At 48.6% G+C, this 26,889-nt stretch overlaps 1 protein-coding gene across 1 annotated transcript; it reads left to right on the top strand.

Moving 5' to 3' along the window:
• The first annotated feature begins 226 nt into the window (after positions 1–226).
• On the top strand, positions 227–22,484 carry PCBD2 (pterin-4 alpha-carbinolamine dehydratase 2). The gene is made up of 4 exons (XM_032197194.1): positions 227–250; positions 2,279–2,410; positions 20,062–20,142; positions 20,739–22,484. Exons 1-4 carry the CDS (start codon positions 248–250, stop codon positions 20,832–20,834), a joined length of 312 nt encoding a protein of 103 aa, XP_032053085.1. The 5' UTR covers positions 227–247; the 3' UTR covers positions 20,835–22,484.
• Positions 22,485–26,889: the final 4,405 nt, after the last annotated feature.

Genomic DNA, 26,889 nt, shown 5'->3' with positions numbered 1-26,889 from the left:
CAATCCTCTCCCTCCCCATAAACCCAAACCCCCCCGGGAGACCTTCGTGGAGACAAATTTCGGCCAAAACTCCCCCAAAACGCCTCGGTGCCCGCTGCCGTCCCGCCCCCAGCGGCCCGGCTCCTCCCGCTGCCCGCAGGCGGCGGGGCCGGGGGCGATGCGGGGCGGCGGGGCCGGGCTGCGGCTGCTGCTGGGAGCCGGGAGGGCGGCGGGGAGCCGGGGAGCCGCGGCCGGCAGCGGGGCCGCCATGGTGAGGCCGGGCCGGGGCCGGGCGCTGTGGGGCCGCGCCGCCATCTCGGGGCCTTTCCTCCCTGTGTGTGTGTGTGTGTGGGTGCGGGGCAGCCCCAGCTGGGGCTGTTCTTTTAGTAGAATGACTGCGTGGCTAATTGGGCGTGCTAATGAATCCCCCTGTGCCCATCAGGCTTGGCTGTGCGGTGCTGTGTGGCTCTGCTGCTTGCGTGTTCCCTAAATCCTTAATTCTTGCTGCACCCTCGCGTGTTGCAGGCCCCTGGGCTTCACGCTGCTCTCCCAGGTCCTGCTGTGTGTCCGTGCCCTGCTGAAGCAGGTGGCTGTGACCACAGCTGGCTTGGACGTGGTCGGAGCTGCCAATATCAGCATGCACCCAAGGCTCCATCACGCTCCGTATTTATATCACGGGGGACATGAGCAGGATTAGGACATCCACGTGCCCCAGCGAGGCTTTGGGCAGCCGGCTGTGGTGTCCCTGAGGCCAAGCCGGTGACATCTCCCCTCCTGCCAGGGCACGGACTTTGTGCTGCCTCCTCCACGCAGCCCTGGACTTTGCGACCTCCAAAAATCTCCCCCCACGAGTTCTCTGCTGCGGGGTTCACCTTTTGCCAGAGAACAGCTCTCGGCAAATTTAGGCTGAGCTTCGGCAATACTCGCATGTGCTTGAGGAATTCCTGCCTGTGCCTGCTGCTGCAGCAATGCCGCGTTCAGCGCTTGTGCTGCTGCAAGTCCAAAGTTAAAATCTGAAGCAAAAAGAGCCTGAATGGGCTCAGTGGGGTGCATAAAGCCCACCTCTTGTAAATGAGGCGTCCCACTGAGCGCAGACGATTGCAGTGGTGCTGCCATGTATCTCTGTCCCGAATTATTGGTGAAAATGTTGCTCTGTGGCCATTGCAGAAGTTTCAATTATTTTCTCCATGCATCTGCTGTTATCTCCCACGAGGCTCCACTTGCTAATGGAGAAAGAGCTTCCAGTCTTGCTGGGGCGGCATTAATTGCGCTAATTTCTGCGCTGCCCAGGCTGACAGCACCACCTGGTGGCCCGGGGGCTGCCGCTGGGACCCGCAGCAGCTCCGAGCTGCAGAGCCCCGGCGGTGGCCTTGGGGTGCTGGGCGTGTTTTGGGGGTGCTGGTGCTGAGCCGTGACACCCAGCACATCGCACCTACCTGCAAGCCCTCTGAACGCTGCCCCAGCACGGAGCATCCTCCCCTTCCAGCTTTGCTTCTTAGCTTGAACTTGGGATCAGTCTGATCCCAAGTCTAACTCTCCACTCACACACTTGGCCTTGTCTGTGTCCCAGTGGCTTCAGGAGGGCTCCTTTTGTTTAAAATAAGCCATACCTGAACACACGTGCTCTGCAGAATCGTGTGCTAATACCATTAGATTGTAACTTGTAATTGTATTATCATTTGTATTTCTTTCCACCCTTCGTTAAGAAGCTCTCTGTTGCTTTTAGTATTTCACTGTGCTTGCTATTTTTAAATCTATTCCTGCTTTTCTAGGAATAACAAAGTACAAGTTGTGTGTATTATCTATTATTGTTGTTTCTGCCTTTTAAAATTCAGATATTCCCCTGATACACCTTTTAGCCTTGTAATTGTACATTTAGCGTATCATGTAAATAATCTCTAATCTATATGGCAAAGTGGAATAGCTGAAAATTAATTAAAGTGCTACAGCATCTGGACAATTCAGATGAATGAGGTACTGGGCACAGGTATGCTGCTATCCGTGTTCATTGCCATGAAACAGCCTGATGCTCTTGTTTAGTTTGTACAAAAACATTTATCCAAATTTAGCTGACCAAACAGAAGCCGTGCTTCTTGGTGTTATAAGTTACGTGAGTTAAGCAGCTCTCTGAAATTATAAAAAATAAAACACGCTACAGTGAATTTTCCACCTCTTGCATCTTAAATACTTACTTTGCTACAATACATCACTGTCATTTCATCATGCGGTTTTCTTATTGTTGTATAAAGGAACCTCAGTCTCAATAGTGTAATGGGTTTTATTTGTTTTTCTTTAATAGTCTTCCCAGTCTCATTGGCTGACAACAGAGGAGAGGAACCAAGTTTTACTGGATCTCAAAGCTTCAGGCTGGTCTGAGCTAGGTGAAAGAGATGCCATCTACAAAGAATTTAACTTCAAAAATTTTAATCAGGTAATTATTGTTATATACCACTTTTAATATAAAGGAAATATAATTGCTTCAATTTCCATATGGTTCTGATGGGAAAATATTTGTATTCTGAAAGCTGGGAGTATCCTGTTAGGGCCAGCCCTGTTGGGTTTGCCTCAGTGAATTGGTCTCTGATTCCAATCTCATTAGGTGGAGTAAATTAAATCCATTTTGTAGTTGTTAACTAGATTTATTATTCTAACACTGTAATTTCTTGATTATAATATTAGGGTCAAGGTCAGGGTTGGTATTATGGGATTAGACAAATAATATTTAATCCTGATTTTTTTTTCATTACTAGCACTCTAGAATTATTACTAGAAATACATAAATGTTGGATAGTGGAGTTCATTCTTTATTTTTTTGTGCAGAAAGAATGAGAAAAATGGGTAAATACAAGAACACAAACTTTTGGGAAACAAGGTGGGAAAAACAGCACAAGTTTCATCTTCTAAGCAGAAAGCCAGAAGTCATATGTATTCTTGAATGAATTGTAGCTGATCTCGTGATGTCTTCGGTACAGCAGATTCCTGGTCAGACCCTGCCGGGTTTGTATTTGAAGTCCAAGTCCTGACCACCTTTCAAATTGTAAGAACGTGTCTGTGACAATGGTTACAAACTTTCTTTGGAAATACTGAATTTTGCTTGAGATTGCGTAAATTCAGTCTTCTGAGCAAAGTTGCAGAGAGTTATAATATGTTAACAATTTATTAGTAGAACAGGAGGAGAATGACAAAAATAACAGAAAACAGTAAGAGTGTGGAATGGATGGAGGACAATTCCCATGCTGCTTTATTTCTGAGAGCGCAGTGAGCACTTCCTTGGGTGGCAGAGGACATGCAGGGTTTTCTTAGGGTGATTGCTCTCCGAGGTGGCTCTTTTCTCCCCGCGGGAAGGATGTTGCCAGCTCCAGGCTTCAGGCCGTGCCTTTTTCTGTGTGTAGTGACTGAGTGAAGTCCATTGATTTACGTGGCACTGCCTAAACCCAGACCAAGGTTTTTGGGAAATCCCAATGAGCTGGATAAACCATGATTTGTAACGCTGGCTGTGTTTGTGTTGTTCCAGGTTTGGGAAGCCTGGGCAGCAGAGAGCAGGTGGGAGCAGAGCTCCTGGGCTGCTCTGAGCAGGGCGAAGGAAAATGAGAGAATAATGGCAGGGAAACACAGCCCAGGAGCTGGTCAGTGGGCACAGACAGAGCCCTGGGCACAGTTGTCCTGAATTGCACTTCAGTCCTGAGGGTTAATACAGAACAAATAAAACCCTATCAACTAATTCATAAGGCAACGCAGATGGGGAAGTCCATGAGAGGGAGCTCACATGAAACCTTGGGGAGGTGCAAAGGCAGTTCAAGGAGCTGGAACCACCAGTGTGCTTGACATGATGAGATAGACTTGGCAAGGCAGGGTGGGGGGTTTGGCCCTTGTGCTTCAGATATTCATGAAACGCTGTCCCTGCCAGCACACGGTCAAAATCTGTTGGTTCAGCACAACCATAGTTTTATTCCAAACTTAATGAAAAGTATTTTTGCACGCTGTAAGTAAAGAAGTTGATTTGACCGGATGGACTCAGGCAGTGTGCCAATGGACAGGTCAAGAGACAAGGCAGGGGGACCCCCCACCAGATATCTAGAAATCTCGCTGCTTCAGTAAAAACCTAGAAAGTTGTTGGGTTTCTTCTGACTGTATAGATTGATCCTATGAAATAGGTAGATATTCTTGGTCTTCCTAACTTGAAGATTGATGAAGCGTTTGCCAGTATACAAAACTGAGTATGCTCGGTAAATTAGAAGTATACATGAATACCTCTAATGTGTCATCTTAGAAATGGTACTAAAAAAAAAAAAGCCACTTGAACTGCTTGGAAGGTGTTGGTGCAGTCTGTGCCGTTCCTTGGTGCCCTTCACAGGCATCATGCTGGGGCCATCAGAGCCCACCTGGGCTTTCTGCTGGGGGGGCAAACCGGAGGCAGGTCCTCTGTGTGCCTCCAGTTAGGATTGAGACTTTTAGGTGCAACTCCTTTTATTTCCTGTAGTAGGTTCTCTGTTTACAATATTTAAAGTGTGAGTATTCAGGAGACGTCAGAGCACTGAGAAATGTTATTTCCTCAGTGGTCTTCCTTCTGCTCATTGCAGATGGCATAAAATCAGGTGTGTAAAAATCCGAGTAGTGGAGCTGACATGAAAGGTATTTCAGATTTATGCTTTGCAGATGATATTGGTATGATTAATGTATTCATTGCTTTTTTTATTGCTTCTCACAGATAATGTTCATGATGCATGGAAAATTCTGTGGCTTTAAAATCTATGCCAGGTTTACAAAGTCTGTGTATGTCAACAGATGTTAAGAATATAAACACAACTTTTATTATAAAGTCCTGCAAATGTGTAGACATGAACTTGGTTTATGTATATTATTTTCAGCATGAGAATGAAATGAAACTTCTGTGAAACAAGAGTTATTTAGATTCCTGAAGCTTTCAGGCTGAGATTAGCTCAGTTAAAAGCGATCAGAAATGGGCTGCCTTTTTAACAACTGACAAGCTAATGACACTTCTGGCTTATGGAATTATTTTGTAACACAGAGCTTGAAACTGCTGATGCTGTTTGTTAGTCTGAAGATACATTTTCATGAAGACGGGCTTTGGAGGCACAATTCCCTAAAACAAGCTGGAAAGCGGCCTGAAGCCCCCGTTGGAAGCTGTTTGTGAGCTGTGGGCACCCACTGTGCACCGATCCTGGGTCCTGCTCCTTCCTGGGCATGGCTGGTTCCTCTCCCACCATGGTGGTGCTGCTGATGTCCCTTCCCCATCCCCTGCAGCTTGCCCCTGAAGCATGGTCATGTCGCCAGACAAGGATTTTCTGCATCCTCCCCAAAGATCCATGTTCTGTCTTCCTTTAGGGTGAGGTAGGCTTGTGGTGGGTATGTGCTCTAAGCTTGTAGAAAATACAGAATGTGCTGAGTAGAGGGAAGAAATACAAACACAGCTCAGCTGTAGAGGAGAACATGTTGCCTGGCTGTGCTGGCCCTAGCGATGTGCCCGTTCCGCCTTACCCACGCATCGCTTCTTGGTTTTCCTCTGCTCTTCCTGTTCTCTCTTGTAGGAGGGAGAATCTGGCCCCTGAAATGCGTTGCGGAGAGCAGTTGTGGGGAGAAAGGAAGAGCAGAAGAAGTTGCCAAGGCTTTGGGGCCTCTTTGTGCCATCAGGAGGGCGTGCTGTAGAGCCTGCATGGCCCTGGGTGATGGACACAAAACGTTCACCTCCTGTCTGTAGGGTGAGCCCTCTGCAGCATTCAGAATAGGGACAGAAATGCAAGCAACCTCTGGTGGTGCTGCTGGGATCCCGGACAAGAAACTGCAGAAACTTTAGGGCTAAATGTTAAGAGTTGATCATCGAGGGAGGGTGGCGTGCTGCAGATCTCAGAGTCCTGGTCTGGATCTCAGGAGTTTCCATGAGTTTCCCCAGTATGTCAGTTCAGCATGCTTTGGGAGGAGTGAGCAGTCAAAAGGGACAGACCTCGCTTAAAAAAAGCAGAATTTCTGCTGAAAATGCCATGCCTTCCTGTTTGCACAAAGTGCATTTAGAAGTAATGCAAAAGTTCTGTTGAAAGTCTCCTGAAAAGTTTCTTGCACGGTCTCTGCGGGCAGCGGTGATGCCTGCGGAGCAAGGAAACTGCTCTGGGAGCAGTGAAACAGCTGAGACCTGGGTTTCGAGGGATTTGTCCTCCCGGCCCCTCTCCTCCATGGCTTTTGCCCCAGCTCTGCGATACCTCCAGCTCCTCTCATGCGTTCCCAGCTCCGTCTCTGCGGCAGGTTGGGGTCCCTCGTCCCTCTGCTCATTTTCGCCAGACCCGCAGGAACATCACAACGCCGAGACTTCCATGGTTCTTGTCAAATTTGGCTGGATTTGGCTGGAGGGCTTAAGGGGCAACTGCCTGTGTGATTGCATTTCCTTAGGTAATCACGCCAAAGCAGAAAATGCAGTTAGGAAATTACGAAGGTGGGCATGTTTGCTGATGGCCAGGTTCAGTATTTACAGCTGCTTTCTTTTACTGGGTAAGTTTTTAATTAAAGTTTTTTTTTTTTTTCTCCTAAATTTCACATAGGAAGTCTCTGTAAGACCTCTAATGTCATTTTGTGAAATGACAGGAAATCAAACGTTCTAAGACTTTTTTAGGGTTATTTTAAACGTGTTTTGTGTTTTGGGGATGCAGGACACAGGTGAAGGATGAGCCTGAGTGGAGATGACAGTGAGGAAACGCTTTGGAGGATGGCTCAGGGAGGGCGGAAGCACGTGTTTCGTTGCAGTTGGGCAGCCTTGTGTTTTAAGAGCTTACTTAAAGATGTGCAAAAAATTTGGAGCTGTTAAATAAATTATTATTCTCCCTTTGCACGTCCCTTCCAGCGTTGCCAGCTCTCTAGCAGGAATCGGTGCTGTGCCCGTGCTCCAGCTGGAGCTGTGCTGATACTTCCCTTTTCTCCTCCGGCACGTTGCTTTGTCCTCTGTGTTGATCAAAGGTATTGGAAAATTTGTTTTTATATGTGTAGGCAGTGGATTTCATTGCTGCTTTATGGACATAATCTTTTGGCTGCTTGGCTGAAATATGTCCACGCCTTTTACGTATTGAAAACATAATAGCCTTTAACCTACAGTCTGCAGAGTTAAAATGAATTTCATGTAAAATATTCGGTTGTGGGCCACATCTCCAGCTTTTTATATGCCACAGTGGTCTTGTTTTTTTTTTTTGTTTTTTTTTTTCTTCTCCATTGTCTGATAGTGAGGTCATTTTCAGTCCTCTGAGAAATTTTATTCCCAGCCAGATGCGGGCCATATATTAAAAGTAGCACCTGTGGCTAATATCACAGCAGCTTACCATAAATTTACATGGTAACTAGGATTATATCTGTCAAGACTGTTAAAAAATGTCTAGATTTAATTTGATTTCCAGTATTGAAGGAGCTCTCCAACATTTTGCTTCATAACTGTATTTTAAAAGTTAAAATCACTCCATTGTTAAGTTTTATAGCACTCCCAGTGCCCATTAAGTTGATTTGTTAAATGGAGGTCAGAATAAAGCAAGTTGGCTACATTAGGATCGGAAACCAACCCATTTGCGACAAATTTAGTCCTCGCGTGTGAATCTTCTCAAAGCCTGGGCACTGATTGGTTTCAGGTGTGGCTCATGTCGGTTGTGGTTAGCCTCAAGGAGCGAGCAGCCTGCAGAGCTGCCCCTTCTCATCAGCTTTGGTAATCAAAGGACGAGCCCCTTTTCATTTGTTCGGGGGGGAATTTGCTGTTTTTCACGTAGCGTTTGTCTCCTTGCTCCCTCTGCTAGAGTTCTGCCTTAGGTTGCCTGTTGAATGAAATGAATCCATTTTATTTTTATCCGCCTAGGTAGGTGCTGTTTTTCATATACTCCTTCCTAAACCGCTTCATTTTCCATTATCCTTTGAGTCCTCTCCCATATGCCGTGATTTGTGCACCTGCAAAGTTATGAAAGTATTTCTTTTGGTAGTTACGTTGGTCACTGACTTCCCTGCGTTTATGAATACAATAACTGATTGGCAATAAATCAGGATTATTTACGAGCGGCTTTACAGAGTGGAGAAAATCTTGGTATCTGAAAATAATGAATTTCTGGCGTATCTGCCCGCTGACATTTTCCTTTATTGGAAACCGATAGTGAAATTCTTGGGACTGGCAAAGGTTAACCTGTGGGCTAAACCAGCGAGAGCGGGCTGGTGCCTGTGGGCTGAGGGGATAGCACCCAGGGTCGGGCTGGGGGGTCAGCTGTGGGCCTGGGACCCCATCCATCCATCCATCCATCCATCCATCCATCCATCCATCCATCCATCCATCCATCCATCCATCCATCCCCTGCACCAGGCTGGGTGCTGGTGCCTGGAGGTGCCATGCAGGTGGATCATTTGCAAGCAGAACAATCTCCATCCTCAGCTTTAAAGGAGGAGGAGGTGGTGCCTGTCAGCGTGTCCTGTTTCCAGTAACACTTCCAGTTTAGCCAGCAGCGAGTGTTTTTTCTCCTGATGAGCAATACTGCAAAGCCGCAGCGGTGGAAACGTGCTGTTGGGTTGCGTCTAGGCAGAAAGTAAATCCTCGGTGCTGGGAGTTGGGAAACACTGGATTTATTTTCATCTCGGGGCACAAAAACATGTGTAAAGTCAGCCTGTGCTCCAGGATATTTTCAGACGAATGTTTTGCACTTGGCAATGTTTTTTTTCTGTTTTAAATGAAGTTGCTGTAGTGCATCAGCTGCCTCGTGTGTCTTTTAAAGTCCTTGTCAGTCCAGCCTCCCCTTCCACTCCTGGGTATTGCCGTAAGACCCGCTTCGTTTTAGCCCCGGTGTGTGCATCAGTCGGGTGTCACTGTGCCCGGTGCCTCGGCTCTCCTCTGAGCAAGGTGGGCTTCTCGGGAGCCATCCCCTCCTTTCAGCCCCTTCATCCAAGTTCTGTAACGTGTTGGGGAGCTGCTGCCTGGCTGGGGATGTCCCCTCCTCGGCCATGGTCCCATCACGGTGCTGCAAGAACTTGAAGGCCGGGAGCAGGCCCGTGGCCGGGTGCCACCTCCCAGGGTCGCACGAGTGACATCTGCTGATCCTTCCCTTGGACCGAGCCACAATTAGGGATGCTCGTGTCCTTGGTGAGCTAAGTCACGGCTCTCTGGAGACAAAACCCGTGTTTTATGGCTTATAATCATTGGGGGTGGTGGTGTTTCTAATTGCTGAGCCTGCCATGCCCGGCAGACCTGTTGGGTCTTGACTTAAGCAGGCCCTGCCGACGTCTGTCCGGCTGACTGCCGGGCTGCTCTCCAGTTGGCTTCCCTTAAAAGATGGATTTATTATCACTTTAGTAGAAATTATGACAGCGTTTGCTTGCTGCTTGTTCCAGGCATTACGCTGTAAGCGCAAATAGGAATTATTTGTCCAAGTGCCTTGTGGGTTTCGCAAGGCTCCTTGTAGATCCGAAGGGGAAGAAATGTTTCTCCCTCCTCTCAGCTGTGTGTTAGGCACACGGTGACTGTCCCCTCTGTCTGAGGTTCAGAATTAAGTGGAATAAATGTTGGAGCAGCCACACGGGCAGGGCCACCGTGTGCCTGCACCCAAATGCAGCAAGTGTGAGCAGGTTGGTGCTGGTCACTGGAATTTGGGCTCCCTCCTGCTACCTGCCCCGGGTCCAGAGGAGGACTCACGGAAGAAGATGCTCAGCCAGAATAACGCTTTACCTTTTCTCTTAGGGAAACCTCATGTCTTGTAACTCCTCGTGCATTAAAATGTTTGTTTACAGGGGTGCTGGAAAGATGCTGATTAAGTGCAAGTAGCACATCTCTCCCTCTTGGTTGCTTAACTTTCTGCGTCCCCATGCCCTGGGATGATGCCTGGCTACATTTCCAAGCCGTAAGTTGCTTTTTGCAGTTTTCCCACTTGCTCACAGCCGCTCCACAAAACAGCACGAAGGAAAGACGTGCTTCGGGATGCTACCCTCTGCCACTGTAATTCCAAACGGACTCTGGCTGGCAGAATAAAACAAAATAAGATGGCAGCGCACCTATTTAAAAATTAACCATTACTTGCCAAAAGCACATCAGACCCACTTAGCGGACATCCGTTAATCCGGCGGTTAGCCGTCCCGGGCTTTAATGCACACTGTTTTACACGTTAACGGTTTTGAAGTCGCAGGCCAGCGCTGACCTTTCACATCTGCTGCTCTCACAGTAGGAATCTCCACTCGCTGCTTCCTGTCAGGGCGGATTAGAGTGACGAAGCCCAGCGCTCGTGCTGGCTGCAATTTCGTTTTTGATCAGAATTATTTCTTTCACAAACAATCACATTTGCTAAAATGTTACATCTGCTCTGAAAAGCCACTGGCAGACCCACAGTTTATCAGTGTGATGTGAGTATAATTTTTCATTCGTCTTTCATAAAGCTGTAAACCAGCTTCAAATGGGGAGAACTTCCCGTCCTCCCTTTCCCCTCTCCCTGCTGCCCTTTTTCTTCCTTTAACTTGGTTGGGCTGAAGATGACAAGTCACATGTATTTTGAAGACCATGGACTGGTGGATGGCTTATTGGGGCTGAGCGAAGAGCTTGCCCCGTGCTGAGTCAGGTTTGGAGTCCTCATTCATTCATTTCAGGGTCTGGTGTGAGATTTTCCTTGTGCTGTGATGAGAATGGCACAAGGTGCTCACATCCATGTCTGTGTAGGACCAAGGGATACCTTGATGGGAGAGGCTTTATTCTGTGGTACGAGAGGTGAGTGCCTGCAGTGAGAAGTCCCCTTGTCTTTACAAGCTCATTTCATTGTGCTTAGGCATGCTTCTTTTAATGCCCCATCTAATGGAGAAACAGAGCTGTGCAGTGGATTTCCCTTCATGGTGCGCTCGTATGAATTTCTAAAAGAAATTCGATGTTCACTAAAGGACCAAGAATTTGCCTGCTCTTGAGCCCGTCTGCCTGTTTCCAGATGCAGGGATGTACAAAACGGGCTGGGTTCCCCAGGGGAACCCTTAGGAAACAAACAGCCAACGGGAGCACCCATGGGTCCTCTCAAAATACAGCACCTTGAATGTACCCTGCTGCTTCCAGGGACGTGCGTGGGGCACAGGGAGGGCTGAGGACAGCAGAAAGTGTTAAACGAGGGTTGTATACTTCTATCCAAATCGTTGGCAGTTAGCAATCCTTTTTTTAATAACGCAGCTTCACGTAGCTCCCTGTGTCCATTTCTCTGCTCCCTGCACCAGCCGTTCTTCCAGCCACCCGGGTGCAGGAGACGAAGTGCAGGTTGGGGTGCTCGTACGGACCGCAGAGGTTTCATCACACCGAGAGAGGTTTCATCACATCTCTCCTAATAAAAGAGGCATACAAGCCTGCAGACTTGCTCCCACAGTACCTGAGGATGTTTTCAGCAGCTCAGCTGGGTAAAATCCCTGAGTAGACCTGCAGGCAGTGGTTATTTGTGGTGTTTCATGGCTTTGGGTCCTTTAGGCTCTGGCTTGGCCAGGAGACCCCTCCAAACTCCTTCCACCTCCGTCGTGATTTCTTCTGTTGCATGTGTGAATTGTTGACCTCGTCTTTAAAAAACACAAACCAAACCAAAAAAGCTCACAGGGCAGTGGTAAGAGGGTAGTGAAGGATGATAGGATTGTGAGACCAGCTGCTGCTTTTCTTAATCCATCATAAAGCAATGCCTTTCTTATCACTCTTTGATGTTTTCTTAGGATCATAAATGGCAGAGATTTAAAGGATTATCAGCAGCAGGATATGATTGCCCTTGGATACTCAGCAGAGAATATTTTGTATATTAAACTGGTAGTATGTGTAATCTTGGCCAAAAGACCAAGGAAAATTTGGTCTGAGCGCTTCTTATTGTTATCAGCAGCATATATGGCATGCAAACCTCATTTTCGTGTCTACAGAATGAAATCATCCCTTCGCATACAAGTCAGAAGCAGCATTGGGTAAAAAGAGGAGAATTTTGTTCCACTGTAGCCGGGTCTGTTCCATCCAAAGAGCGGTGCGATGGGATAGTGAACTTCCCTGCTCTTTTGCACCAATTCAGGAAAGTTTTCCAGCAGAGAAAGCACCCGAGCTCTGTACAGGAGGGTTTGGGGACGTTGTTGAAGTTGGGGCATCGCTTACTTTGCTTCTCATTTCCTCTGTTAGAGAGCAGCTTTGTGGGGTTGGCTGGCACGGCGTGGGCACGGCTGTTTTTCTGCCTCTTGGTGTGCAACAAGAAGCCCCTACGGGAGCGGAGACGTGGCACGGGTCCAGGGGTGGGAATGGAAAAGGTGGGAGCTGGGGGCTGCCGGCATCTCGCTGCTAGTTTATTTTTCCAGTGTTTGCTGTGACAGCTTCATTCAGCTAGAGTTTTGATTTGCTGGGCCAAACATTTGTTTTAACAAGTAAAATTATCATTGTTCTTTCAGTTGCGCAGCCAAGAGAGTTTATTATTTTAAGTTACTGATTGCTTTAGCAGGTGCCCAGTTAATGGGGGCTTCGTTGTATTATTTAATGTTTATAGGCTGGGTGCAAAAAGCTCATTTAGGAAAATCACGTTTTTGTGAAATTGCCGTTTTATTTGGTGTAAACCTCCTAAGTGCAACCTTCACATTCCTTGTTTGAGCTGGAGGATTTCTTCCCCGTTCCAGTTCAGTCCTGAAACCTCTGATTATTTTCTGTCTTTTTCCTGTGTTGAGCAAGTAAGAATGATATTAAGGAGAAGGACAAGTGGAGCTTGTTAAAACTGGGTACAGATCTCTAAAATCCAACTGAACCCAATTTTTGAATAAATAAAATAATACTTATGAGGCTATGTTTGCCTAGTACTGAAGGAGCTGGAACTGCAATAATAATTTTAAAAAGGCATTTATTTAGAATGCTTCCATATAAAGTAATACATCACAACTGCCACGTATGAAAACCCTTGGAATTATGCCTGATTTTAGCTGCCATGGGTTTGACGCTGAAGCTGCTACGATGGGATTAATTTAGTGGCGAGTGAACAAAGTGCCACTAAACTTTTTTTTTGCTCCCTCCTGTCATAGATCTGTGTTCACCCTGAACCAGTTGACTTCTACCTGGAGGCACCCAGCGTTACTGGGACTGGGAGATGTGCCGAGCTTAGGGTCGGGATGGGCACCACGATGGGACCGTGGCTGTGACACGTGTGGGGATCAGCTCTGCCCCAGGGGGATAGCATGTTCTGGAGTGCCCTTGTCCCAGCTCTGGCTGGGATTTTAAATTCAGGACTTCCACGCATTTTGCAGTAGACTTTATGGGCAACTGTAATTGCTTTTATGTGTCTGCAAGCACATGATGCGATGTGGCTGTGCTGAGCCTCGAACCCTTCGTCCCTCACAGAAAGAAGTTGTAATGCTGGTTTAAGACACCTCACTTCCACTCTGTTGAGTTTATAAATCTTTTTGGTGGATTAGGTGATTAACTTGGGCGTGAAGTCTGTTCCCTGAATCACTGCGCGCATTATCTGCTGTCTGTTGGTGAAACCCAGGTGCAATCACTTACTGTAATAAAAAAGGAGAATGGGAAAAATGATCCCCGGCGCTGCTGGAAAAGTAAAAATGTGACAAGGAAGAGGGGAACAGATGTACCATTTCGTATCATCTTGTCACCAGTCAAATAGGCCCGAGCTCAGCAGTTAGGAAAATGCTGACATAAGCCAAAGATAAGGCTGGGATTTGTGGGGCAGATGCCAGGCAAGCATTTCACTCAGGCAGCGGACACGAGCAAAGGCTCGAGCTAGGGGAGCAGGTCAGGGCTCTTACACCTTCCCCTGACCCTTTCTCTTCCACTGACTCCCCGTATCCCTTGCCCTCCGTGGAAAACGTGTAATTTAGGGCCTCGGATGGGGCAGGTTAGGCCTGCACCTGCTTTATGGCCGGCTGATGGCACCGCTGAGGTTGATGCTGGGCTCGGAGGAGCAGCTCGGTGGAGGAGCTGCTTGGTGGAGCATCACACCACCACACCTGGTCGGGGTCGCCCCAAACTCCCCGTGCTGCCGGCGGCTTTCCTGCGGCCGGGATTGCCGAGGCTGCCGTCTGTCATCTCCTGCGGCGCTTGACATTGTGCCGGTACCTGCGTGAGCGAACGCCCCCGCCCCGAAAGGCCATGCCTCAGAGCTCCGGCTCTGCTCGCCTCCATTTATTCTTCATGTTCTTCAAATTGGTAAATCATATGACAATAAACAGAAATACCCTCGATGAAGAGAGAAGGGGAAACTGTTGTTTATCTGGTCAGGTGGTTTAGATTAGCAGTGATGCTGGTCTGTATTATGTTACTTTAAATCATAGTGTCCCAACAGGACATAAATTATGAAGATTGTTACAGTATGTTTCATCCAATGTAAGATCAACAAATTGGAATAATTTTTTTATAGGAAAATCAGTGCTTTGGCAAGGTTATTGTTGAAGAATTTAATTTAACTTGAGCTTTGCTTGCATTATTTCTTAATATATAAAAACTATTTGCATAATGTATGAAGTATAAACATTTTTAGAATCAAAGGCAGGAATGCCTTTTCCAAGATTACATAGAGTGGCAAACTACTTAGAATAGATCAGTGTTTGTGCTTTTGCTGTCAAAAATGTTTGATATAGAGCTGGCTAGCTAGTTTCTTCACCGACATAATTGTAAACAAGTGTTGGGAGACAGACCCCGCGTTCTTTGTGCAGCGCAGTGTAAAGGTTTTCACATACGCTGCCGCAGATCTAACGGCGAGCTTGGAGAGCAGTGTTTACAGCCACCATCTGAATATAAATAGGTAACTTTTTTTTCAGAGAGCAAAGCAACGTTTCACGTTTGTATAAATGATGTGTGCAGCTAAGCATGGGGGATGTGAGCAGTCGGCTGCGGGTTGTGAAAGGGTATTGTAAATGCAGGAAAGTGTAGACAATTAAGTTGGGAATTTTTTTATTTTTTTTTTAATTTTTTGAGGGGTTTGCTTTTTGGTTTTGTTTTGCTTTGTTTCATACAGCTTCTTTATGGTGACAGCAATGGTAACCCAGCACAGGCTAGTTTGTCTGTGGCGCTCCACTTCACCTTTTCCCTTTATCGGTGTCCTTCAGGGCTGTGCTTGCTCTTGTCCCAAATCCTGAGCACCACTTGGGCAAGGGGAGAGCTGCCTGCACTCACTAAGTTTTGCTGCTCAAGCCGCTAAAGAGGAGAAAAAACCTTTTCTCCCCAGTTTGCTGGAGGCCGTTGCCCTCCCGGCTCCTGCTGGGGATGGAGAGGATGGGGACACGCGGTCACAGATTGCAGCTCCCCCAGGACAAGACGGGGACGTGGTTTGCCCGGCTCCAGGCAGGCAGGTGAGGGGCAGAGGAGCAGTTCTCCAGGACGTGCTGATGCAGGGCATGTTTGCAGGAAGGGCCGAATCACCTGGAGTTTAGCTGTGGTTTGGGGCACGGTCTTGTTGTGGTTTGGGGCATGGTCTCGTTGGGTTCTTATGCAGGATGGTGCTGCATGAAACAATGGTAAAAGGGGGAAAGAACATTGCAAATGCATTCCCCTGGTTCATGTCGTCTGTGAATCCAGGCAGGACGAAAGCCCCAAGGCCAGCCAGTTCCCTGGGGTGGTTCACACAGGCCAGTGGTGCCAGCAGGAACCAGTCCTAGACTGGGCACGTAGCTTTGAGACTGAATGACTGTCCTCGTGTGCTGCCTTCCCTTTCTCAAACATTACTTAAACACTCTTCCTTATAAGACGATTTTTGCATATTTATAAGTTAGAAGTATTTCCTAATGGAGCAAGTAGACCAAAAATAAAACAAACCGTGGGTTTTTCTGGTGAGCACACCACAAAACGTCATGAGGTTGAGTTAAAGCCTCGTGACTAGCTAAACATTGCTTACTATAGCTTGCCATCAAAGAGCTTTTCCCTTTTCTCTGCTGACCCATAGCTCGCCAGTAGGTAGTAATGGAAGCTGGCTATGTGCAAGCTTGGGAATGAACCTTAATGATCTGCGTTTATTGTTGTAAGTGTCAAACTGCCGAGGAGAACACGTGCTACGTGCTGCGCACAGGGGTATTTTTTATTTGGGTGAATGGAAAGCAAATGTGCAAAGAGCAGTCGTCTCTTGCCATGTATGACAGCACCGCCGTAACTTGTTTTATTTATTCCTTTCCCACTGATAAATGGTACAGACGCAGCCCGGATGGGTGGGGAAGGGAAGACAGGTAGCCCTCACACTACGCAAGGTCAAGGTTAATGCTACCTCCAGCGTTATAATGACAGATGGGAGGCAGAAACCTTAATGTACTCGTGATTAGCATATGGTTTCCTTGGCTGAGCGTCTGAAGGATTTAGGAAGCCTGGGTACTCTCTTTGTAGCTCGCACATTTTAAAACAAATAAATAAAAAACCTTGCATGGTTCCACTGTTGAGCCTTTCGGCTGTTTTCCTTGAATATCTCCGTTTTCGAGGCAAGTACTGTCAGCTGCTAGCTCTGGAGGTGCACGGCGGTGATCGATCACTGGGGACGCGCCGCGCGGTGATAAATTAGCACGACACATCGACCTGCGCCGCTTTGATGTAGAACTCATCAAGATAATGTTGGCAAGCGCCGTACAAAAAGCAGCACGTTTAAAAAGCATTAAGACGAATGGATTCCTCGCTTAAGAAGTGTGAGAGGAAGAATAATAGCAGATTAGCTCTGGGATCCCGCGATTCTCCCGGAGCTGCTAAGCGCGGCGCGGCGCAGAGCGTTGGATGGAATTTCATCTTTCCTCCCACCGCTGAGAGCAACGCGGCCAGCCCTGGTTTTCCCATTCTCAGGCAACAGAAGTCGCATTAAGTCTTATTTTGTGATAGCAGTGTGTTTTGTCACTTTCCAGAGCGGTTTGGCCAGCCCTGAAACACCCTTTGAGCAAGATGTGACAGCTGCGTTTTTTTAAAGTTGTGGGTTTTCTTGTTTGTTTTGTTTTTTTACTTTATTAGGCTAACTTACTCTTCTGAGAGTGGCTCTGATTTTTATCTCATGGAAGCACTGTGGCTGCTAGAGTTTCAAAACTATTTTAGCAGGGATGCTACGACTGAAACACCCGTAGTTTTCAGTTCTTTTATGACCTGAAAAGACACGAAGGAAAGAGATGTACCGCACACCTACGGCATCTCCTTGGCAGTTCGGAGTTGCTTCCCTCCTCACTCCCGTACTGCTGTTTCTGGCTGGCTGCAGGGATTCTGCTCTCTTCCATGACTTTGGTGATGTGGTGAACTTCCTTAGGGTAACCTGTATGTCCAGGTCTTACTTCAGCCAGAATGCCCTAAAAGGTTTAGGCTGGAAATACCCACCAAATAGACCTGTTACTGAACTGTCCGTATAGTTTATAGTAGTTAAAACAGCAAACTCTCTTTAAATGCTTCTTCATGGCTTCTAGAAAATGCACCAATCCTTTCTTGCCCCTCTTTCTCTTTCTTTTTCAAGGAAAGGTCTGAAAAAGTTCCCGTTGGTGGCTGAGGGGCTGCAGAAGTCTGTTGTTAATACAGAGAAGCTCGTGATCACGTTGTGCCTTACTGGTGTAAGCAAAGTACTTGTCCCACTTTCATCAAGAAATGTGTGATGGTCTGATAAATTTTGCCCACCAATGCAGTCTTGACAATGATCTTGCACTGCAGACTGCTTAATAATTTTCATTATTTTTAATTAAAGTTGAAGAAGTGCAGACTCCTGCTCAAATTAAGGTTGGTTGTGTTGCCGGAATGTGGTAATTACTTTAATTGATCACAAGATAGTTTCCTTGATCACCAATTAGACCAAATTACCGATCAAGTTTCAAGACGTGAAGAAATGTCCAAACTGATTTTATGTAATAGTGTTTTCATATCTAATCAAGCCTAAATATCTTTTCCTTCCAGAGCCAATTGTATTTTCTCAAAGCAAGGTTACGGCTCTACAAATACAAAGGTGATTCATAAACAATAGCGTTCCAATTCATTTAATTAGCAGAGGAAGCATTTAGGACCTTAATGGAGATTGCGCTGGTGAAATTGCCCGCTGGAACTGTAGCTCATTTTCTTAGCGGGGAGATGCTTGCGTTCTGCGTAGAAATAAAATAAACTGAAATACGAAAAGTAAGTTGCTCGGGGTGGTTTGCAGCGAGGGAGAGTGGCGGGGCACGCACACAGTGCTTTGTGCATGGCCCCCGAGGGTGCCAGGTGCCCCGGCTGGGACAGTTGTGGCTTCATGGCAGGAGCTGGCCATGGAAGCCCTCCTGGTGGCACGGGGACCCTCGGCAGGGCACGTCGCCTTCACACCAGCACCCACAGCCCTGGGGGAGCGAGGAGAGAGGGGTTTGCTGGCCGGCGAGCAGCACGAAGGAAGGTTGCGGAGCGGATGGAGTGAGCTGGGTAGTTTGTGTGCCCAGCTCCTGCCTGCCTCCTGTCCGTGTCCAAGATAAGTGTCCTGTAGTAAATGAATCGCGCTTGGCCCGTGTAACTGTGTGCGTGTGTGCACATGGATGAGCTGCTCGGGTGGGTGGATGGAGGCTGGGAGAGCACACACAAACCCAGTCAGGTTTTTTGTAGGTTTAATCTGCTTTTTCCTTCGCTGTTTGTTTGTACCAAGGCAGCCTAGTTGCAGTGGCATCGCAGTTTTAAACTTCTGGGAACCTTTCTGCGCATAGGCTGCTGCAGAAACGTACAGACTGTTGGAAATAACTTTGCTATTAAGACCATGGGAACTCCAAAATCATTTAAATGAAACTTGTTTTCGAACTGTTAATGCGTGCGTGTTCCCAATTGTCACTGCCTGGTACACAACTTGCCGCGTTCTGCTTCAAAGCGCGCTGCCGAAACATTTGAAAATTTTTAAAAGTAATTGTTCACTCCGAGCAAAATTAAACTAAACAAGAGCTTCAAGGGAAGTTAGGTTTCCCGAATTTTGGAATGCTCTTGGGTCAAAGAAAAAAGCTTTTTAATTGCTGACAGTTTGGCGATTTCCAAATGACAAACCTCATTGGAATGATTTTCTCTGATTATAACGTTTGCATTCATTTGACTGGCAAAGCGACTCACAGAGTCATACTTCATCCAGGCACCAATTCTTTTTTTTTTTTTTTTCTTAAAGGTTTTTGTAATTTGTGAGAGGAAAAAAGACTGAAACTATTATCAACCATTATATGTTATTCATTGACCACATGTTTGTTTGAAACGGCCATCGCTTGGTGGAATGTGGGCTATATACATTCTCTTCCATAAATTAGCACTAAAAACCTACCTAAATCAGGTAGGTCTTTGTTGAGATCGTTGTATTATAATATGAACCAGACTATAACGTGGATGTTACTTATGCTTTGCATGTTAATTGAGGTCCTGAACCCCGATGGATGGAGCGCAGCACGAACAAAGCCCATTGACTTGGAGGCGTTCTGCGCACGCACTGAGGCCCTTTGGGCCCCACTGTGTAATTGCATTCTTGATTTACATGGACATTCTCATTTTCTTTATAATGCAGTGATTTGCTCTTAAGCATTTTGGCAAGGGTACGCTATTATTTTCTTCTTGAGCCTGTGATAAAACCTGCATCCTGGGGGAAAGCGCCGTGCAGAATATAGGGGCGGAGGATTGGGAAACCTATTTTAACTCACTTAAGGTAAAATATTTTCTCGTAAAGCAGAGAGGCAAAGCCACCTGCCACCTCTCTCCCTGCAAGTTAAATAAATAGCAAAAGAGTTCTGTGAAAGGACGTGGTTCTGGAAATGGTATCTGTCCAGTGCAGGACTTCTGTGGCGTGGTGCTTAATTAGAAATGGCGTTGGCAAAGAGGCAGCGAGGGAGGAGAGCTCTCGGGGTGGATGTTTAAAATCAATGTCGGATGCCAAAGGTAAAATCGCTGCCCCCATGCAATGGCTTTGAGTCCTGGAGTAAGTAACGTTGAGCAGAGTGATTTACTGGAACCTGAAGGGGATGATTGTCGGCAGTGCAGAAACACATCGGTGGCTGTAGAAGGTGAGTTACTCCTCCAACACACCTCAAAATGGGGAGTAGTAGTCTGGAGCAGCTCCAGCAGCTTTTGAGATCTTGGGGTGAGCCTTGATCAGCTTCTAGCAGAACTTCCATCAATGTCCTTGCAGGTGGAGGAAGGCTTTTTCCTCTCTGTTCTTTCTCTCCTAGGCTTTCGGGTTTATGACACGAGTCGCTCTACAAGCGGAGAAGATGAATCACCACCCGGAATGGTTTAACGTCTACAGCAAGGTAATGAACACATCTGCCAGCCCTAGCTGCCACCTCTGCAAGTTAAGGAGACCAAAACTCTGGTACATCCTTGGTGCCTGTTCTGTAGCTTATACACAATGGAAGAGAGAAGGGAACGGAGAGAGGCTGTGTCTTTTTAAAGGGATTTGAGTCTTTTAAAGAGACAGAGATGACACCAGGAGCCCATTTTTGGCAATTGTTTGCTGCCAGCTGCATGGTTCAGAGCTGGCAACTAGTTAATCTGCAACAAACTCAACAATTTCGTCACCTCCAGGTGTAGCAAAACACTTGAGCCACAGACTCTGCTTGACCCAAATCCTTCATGAAACCGATATGTAGAATTTAAACGTAAAGAACAAGTTATTTAATCAGACACCTCTCCTTGGGGAAACCCAGGGGTGCTAAGCCAGTTTTAGTGTGTGGAGCTTTAGTCCTCAGGTTCTGCTGAACCTCCTCACCTCCCACCACCCCTGGGCGATGCGAGCAGGGAGACACAGCTCGCTCCCTGCACAGCCCCCGGGGCTCTCCGTGAAGCTCTGGCCTTGCTGCCTGCCGGGCTCAGTGTGGCTGTCCTAACACCTCTCTTTCCCTTTCAGGTTCAGATCACCCTCATTTCTCATGACTGCGGTGGGCTGACGAAGAGAGATGTGAAGCTGGCTCAGTTCATTGACAAAGCTGCTGCCTCCGTGTAACACAGGTGTAAGGAGTTTTAACGCATCATCCGTCTGTATCTTGTATTTAATTGCTGTTCCTCACTGACTGTAACTGATTTCACACCCCTCTGGGAGGACAAGGGATTTTGTAAAGGGTGGTTTAGCTTCGTTTGCTTTTAAGACCTTTATCTGAGAGACCCCTCTGAATGTCTGAGCTTGTCCTTTTACACTGCTGGCACCACATGAGGACGTAGGGGATAAAACAGCAAAAAATTGGGTTGGAACAATCCTTTCCTAGAAAGCAAAAGAAGCTGCAGTGAAAGCTAGCACCCGGCCCCAAGTGTCCACATTCTCCAAGCCCAGCGGAGAGTCGGGGCTGGTGCCAGCTGCCCTACAAGCGTGCCCCACGCCTCCCACTTCCATTTCTCAGTTTGCACACCCCTGTGCTCCAGGGGATGGGATAGGGGCCAGGCGGGGTGCCCCCAGCCTACGGGCTTTGTCAGGGAAAAGTGACACTGCGTGCCGGGGAGCTGTCCCCGGCCTGAGATATGGGGTCCTGCACTGGAGGAAAAATTCCAGCTCTGCTCCAGCAAATTGCAGCACATCCCGGTGAGCTCCTGGCACTGGGACAATTAAACAAAGTGCACTTGGGTGCTGTGCTGGGTCAGGCCATGGCCACGCGTTGCAGGACGGAGCTGTTATTTCTGCTGCAGTGCTCCTACCTGCAGGAGAGGAGGGGGAGCTTGGCCGGGCGCCCGCAGCCGCCGGCAGCGGAGGAAGAGGCATTAGCAGGATTCTTGCTAAGCTGGGCTCGGCTGAAGCTATGCTCACCCTCCTTGTAGCTGCAATTACTCACCGGGAGCCTTGTTCCGAGAGCGGCGGATCCCACCGACCAGCTTTAAAATAATTTCTTCCGCGCTTTCAAAGTCTTTGTTTTTATCCCCTGATCCCCGCCGGGACAGATTTCCCTGCCAGCAGGGAGCTTTCAGCCCAAGGAAGGGCTGCAGCAGGGCCTCCCTCGTGCTGCAGCCTGCAGCCGCGTGCCCTGCGAGCCCCTCGGGGTGCAGCCGCCAGCCTGACACCTGCGAAATGCCCAGCACATAGCTGGAGGGGCACCGAAGGCAAGCTTACAAACTGCTGAGGAATGAGATGCGTGCCGAGGGGGCAGGCGCTGCCAAAATCTATATCGGGCGCGTGTGCGAAGTGTGTGGTCTCTCAGATATTCGGGATGCAGAATGCCAATAGCTGACCCTCAGATGGCCGTGCCGGTAAAATAAGAAAGGTATTTTTTGTTAATCCTTAGCGAGCATACTGCCACATGCTAATTGTTAGCGGGAAGCAAGATGGAAGAGGTGGGGATTTGCCGGCGCTGACCATACTGGGGCTATCAAATCCAAAAGAAACCCAAATTCAGGCTGCGTGCTCAGATGTTCCGTGCTCCGAAGTGCCTTTCCCCACTGAGGCAGTGGATTTCCCTGATTTCCCTGATATGGTTTGAAATCGGTCGCTGTTGTGAGGAATGAGTGCAATTAAAACAAACAATCAGGCTGGGATGTCTCCTGTTACTGGTGGGGAAATGAAACGAGCTTCACCCAACGTTTTGACAATGTCTCTAATGAACTGTGAAAACTCTGTTGTTGGAAATTGATATATAATGCAAACGCTTTGAATAAAACCAATAAAATCAAATTCCTCCTTTGTAATTTGTTTCTTTATTATTATACATATGTGACAAAGCTGTTTAGTTTTAAGATAAATAATATTTAGTTACTGGGAGGTCTTTGGTTTAGAATATTGATATTTATTTACATACTCCGAGGAAAAAATCCCCACCGACTAGTTTTCCCCTGCACTGTCTCGCTGTGGCACAGAGCTGTGCAGCCCATGTGTTCTGAGGCTCCCAGCCTGGTGAAGAGGCAGAAACAGCCCCAAAAGAGGAGGAGGGCTTCAAAACACTCACAGCAGCGTGGTTTCCGTGTCAGTGCTTGCTTAGCCGCCACTTGCTGTTAACTTCTGGGGCATCACGAAGACCGGACAGTGCCTTTTGTGAGCAGTGCTGTGCAAATCTAATGGCAATAAAATAAAAATAGCAAGTCACAAGTCACCCATGGGCTGTGCTGTGGTGCCTGCCCCCCATGCGGGCCGGTCCCGTGGGATCAGCTTGGGAAGCAGCAGCCCTGCCCTGGGGTTTGCTCCCCCTTGCAGGCACCGGAGATTTCTCCTATTATAAAAGTGCTTTTGTATTTTATTTTTTTTTCATTTTTAATAGAATTCCCAGCATTGTTGAACCACAGCCCAAATCTGCAGTGAACCCCCGCTGAACTCCCCGTCCCTGCAGCCCCCCTGTCTCGCTGCTCCCTGCAGAGCTGGGCAGGGGAGGGAGCACCAACTCCTTCTCCTGTGGCTCCCTAAATCCCTGCTGGGAGCCCCCCGGTCCCATTCCTGCATCTCCTCAGCTCTCCTCCACCTGCGTCTGCTGGTGGTGCGCGGCGAGCGCAGGATGCTGGGGGCACAGAGGGGATGCAGGGCACAGCCTCCCTGACCCAGCTGCAGCTCCCCGGGAAATGAATACAGCACAGACACAGCACAGAGGAGTACAGGTGAGTGCAGCCGGGCTGGTGCTGGTGCCTGCTCCCCATCAGCCTGCAGGATCCCACCCTCGTGTGGGACACTTGCAAACCGAAAATGTTTCCATGCTTACTGTGAGGTGCAGTGCATGGCTGGCAGCCACCAGGTCAAATATTCCTCTGGAAAGAGGAATGCTCCCTTTCCCTTTCCCTTTCCCTTTCCCTTTCCCTTTCCCTTTCCCTTTCCCTTTCCCTTTCCCTTTCCCTTTCCCTTTCCCTTTCCCTTTCCCTTTCCCTTTCCCTTTCCCTTTCCCTTTCCCTTTCCCTTCCCTTCCCTTCCCCTTCCCCTTCCCCTTCCCCTTCCCTTCCCCTTCCCCTTCCCCTTCCCCTTCCCCTTCCCCTTCCCCTTTCCCTTCCCCTTCCCCTTCCCCTTCCCCTTCCCCTTCCCCTTCCCCTTCCCCTTCCCTTCCCCTTCCCCTTCCCCTTCCCCTTCCCCTTCCCCTTTCCTTTTTTTCGTCTCCCTTGTCTTCATCTTGTCTTCTTCATCTTCTTTTCTTCTTTTCTTCATCTTTATTATTTATTTATTTATTTATTTATTTGCTTTATGGCTGATTGTGGTATGGGTAATCAATCTCAAAACGGCCTTCTCCTTGGGAGTTACTTCCTGCACCTTGGCTGTTCCCTCACTGTGTCCCCCACCAGCCTACCCCACGGTCCCTGTGAACCCCTGTGACGCTGCTCTGCGGGCACAGGAAATTAAAAACTAAACCACGAGGCTGAGAACAGAGCGTGAAGGATGCCTGCAGCATGCTCCTTGCTTGGGGTCGCTGCTCGGGTCCTGTAGGGTTTGGGGGCTGCTGCTGCTCAGCCCCCCGTGGGGATGGCACCTTCGCAGGGTGGCCCCTGGAGCAGGACCAGAATTATCCCTTCCTCTCCCCGAAACGGGAGCCTGGGCCCAGCAAACTGCCATGGTTTCAGTGGATGTAGCCAGGAGGTGGCCTCCTCCTGCCCCAACGTGAGGGCTCTTCCTTGCCTGCAAGTGCTCCCTGTGCCTCCAAAACAGCTTTGAAGGCCTCGAGCTTTCTGCAGCTTCTGGTAGGTGCCTGCGCCTCCTCTGGCCTTTTCAACCTCAGGTTAATGAGGCTGCCATTTAACAGGAGCTAACAAGATCATCCGTGTTAGCTAGTTTCAATTTTTCATGATTGTTTGCATCAAGCACCCAGTATTTGTTATCCCTGGGACAAGGCAAGCACGTGTGTGTCCTGGAACAAGTGCTCGCAGCGCGGCCAGGCGAGCAGGCACGGAGATGCTGACTAACTGGAATAAATTGGCAATCGTTAATTCCCTTTCTCTTTTCCCTGAAGAAACAAGGCAGAAAGCAAACATGGATGTGAGCTATCCCGCAGACATCAAAGCCCGTGTTTACGTAAGCGCTGCTCATGCTGAAGATCTGTTGCAGAGTTGGACCCTTTGGTGAGGAGCTGACAACTCGCCTGTGAACGGACTTGGGAAATAGTCCAGGCACGGCTGCCAGCGAGGCTCTGGTTCGAGCCAGGCCAGCCCCAAAGGCTGCGGGGCTGTCGGATCTGCAGCAGGGGCTGCAGGACAAGCAGAGGCTGTGCCTGGGCTCCTCACCTTCCCCAGGGCAGAGGTGGGAGGAGGAGGAAGGATGGCCCCGTAAAGCTCGAGCACTCAGTGTTTGGCCACTGGTGCTGGTGAAGGTTTCTGCCCCAGGGACAGGACGTGGTGTGCGGGGAGGTTTGGTGGCTTCTGAGCATCCCAGCACGGAGCTGGCTTGGTCAGTGCTGAGGACACCACAAGGGTCCCCTCTTCCTGGCTCCTCACTCCTGGATAATGGGAGCTGCCAAGCAGCCACCCTGTGCCTTGCACTGAGGAGCTGGGCAGTGTCCGGCCACAAAAGAGGCAGCTCTCTGCTGTGATGATGCTCCTCGGAGGATCTGGCATCACTTCAGGTTGCACCAGGGCTGTTTCAGGCTCAAAAATACGCTGGGGCACTGGAGAGGTGCTCAAGCTTCCCTGTGCAGACAGAGAGGCACTCATTTTTGATCTGTTTTCAACAAATTAGGAGTTTAGCTAAACTACACCCGTGGCTGGAGGAGGCAAAGCCTCTGGGAGGCTGTCAGTGCCTCTGTGATCTGCCCCCGGTCCAGCGCTGGATTAAAAGCAGTTTTGCCAATAACAATTTCCATAAATCTCTAGCCAAAAGCTGTATTGTTTGCCTAAACTACTCAGTGATGCGAACCCAGTTAATTAAGGACAATCAGCATCTGCCTGTGGTGCCGAAGTTCTGTTTATCCTGGAGCTGGCCCCGGCGTCTTCTCCTCGGCTGGGGGCAGCCTCGTGAGGCGGTGACATCGGACGGCAAATTCCCCGTGGAGGAGCACCCGGCTGCTTCACGGGGGGACCACGGAGCTTCCCGACTTCCAGGCTGGATGAGACATCTCCAGCGACAGGACGAGCGGCTGCAGCACCTTGGATGCCATTGTCCTCACTTCTGCCATCTGCCTGGATTTCGACCCCATGGCCACGGCTGCTGGTGCCAAATGGAGGTGGCCAAAGGCCTCCAGGCTCTCCACATCTTGAGCTCTGCTCTCTGGCTGAGCCGCAAGAGCCCTTCCCCTTCCTCATAATCACCCTGTGTAAATAAATCCAGCCAGACCCGAAGGAGGGGCCAGTTTTGGCCATTCCCACTACCAGTGAGCGCCCCGCAGCACTTTGCTGTGGCCCAAGAGGGGCTGGTGCTTGCAGTAGCTCAGAAATCAAGGAGAAAAACGTGTAATTCCCGATTTTCTGATGGACTCAGCCGTCATTCATTTCCCCTGTTTCTCCTTCCCCCACAGAGGGGAGAAATTTTCTTTTTTTTACTACAGCAGAGCAGACACACAAACAAAAAACCCCACCACCACCCTGTAAAATCCAGGTCACGTCCTACTCTTGGTCGGTGTGTATTTTTCTCTCCAGCACACCATCTCCTACTTACTATTCTCCTGACAGCTCTGGAGGTTTGTTTTCCAGCAAGGAGCTTATGTGGGCAATGAATGCTCCGCCAGCATTTCTGCGTGTGATTAATTGGCGGGGGAGCCCACCAGAAGTGGGATGTTTATGGGCACAGGGCTCTTATAACGTTCACTTCTGAGCCTTCATTCCACTGGTTTGGATCGTAAACTTCACTTATCACCAGACTTTTATATGTTAATTATTCCATGTCACCGGGAGAGGGGACATGGAGGAGTGCATGAAATAATGAGTGGCTTTGGCGTGGTGAATCAGATGCTCCTGTCTGGGCTGGCTGATAATAAGGGATCACGTGGATGTATGGCAAAATGGGGAGGATGTTTGCCTCGGGTCAGGACACGTGTGTGTGCTGGTTTGAGCCTTGCAGTGCACATTTGCTTCGTGGAAGTCGCTGCCCCAAGATGCCACAGCTGGGGACTGAGAGTAAGAGCTGTAGGGTAAGATTTGGCACCGTCCTCCCCCGAGGCGCTTAAAATATTGAGGTGCTTTGA

Source organism: Aythya fuligula, chromosome 14 (genome assembly GCF_009819795.1).
Source record: "Aythya fuligula isolate bAytFul2 chromosome 14, bAytFul2.pri, whole genome shotgun sequence".
Lineage (NCBI taxonomy): Eukaryota > Metazoa > Chordata > Aves > Anseriformes > Anatidae > Aythya > Aythya fuligula.
This window is presented reverse-complemented; position numbering and strand designations above follow the sequence as displayed.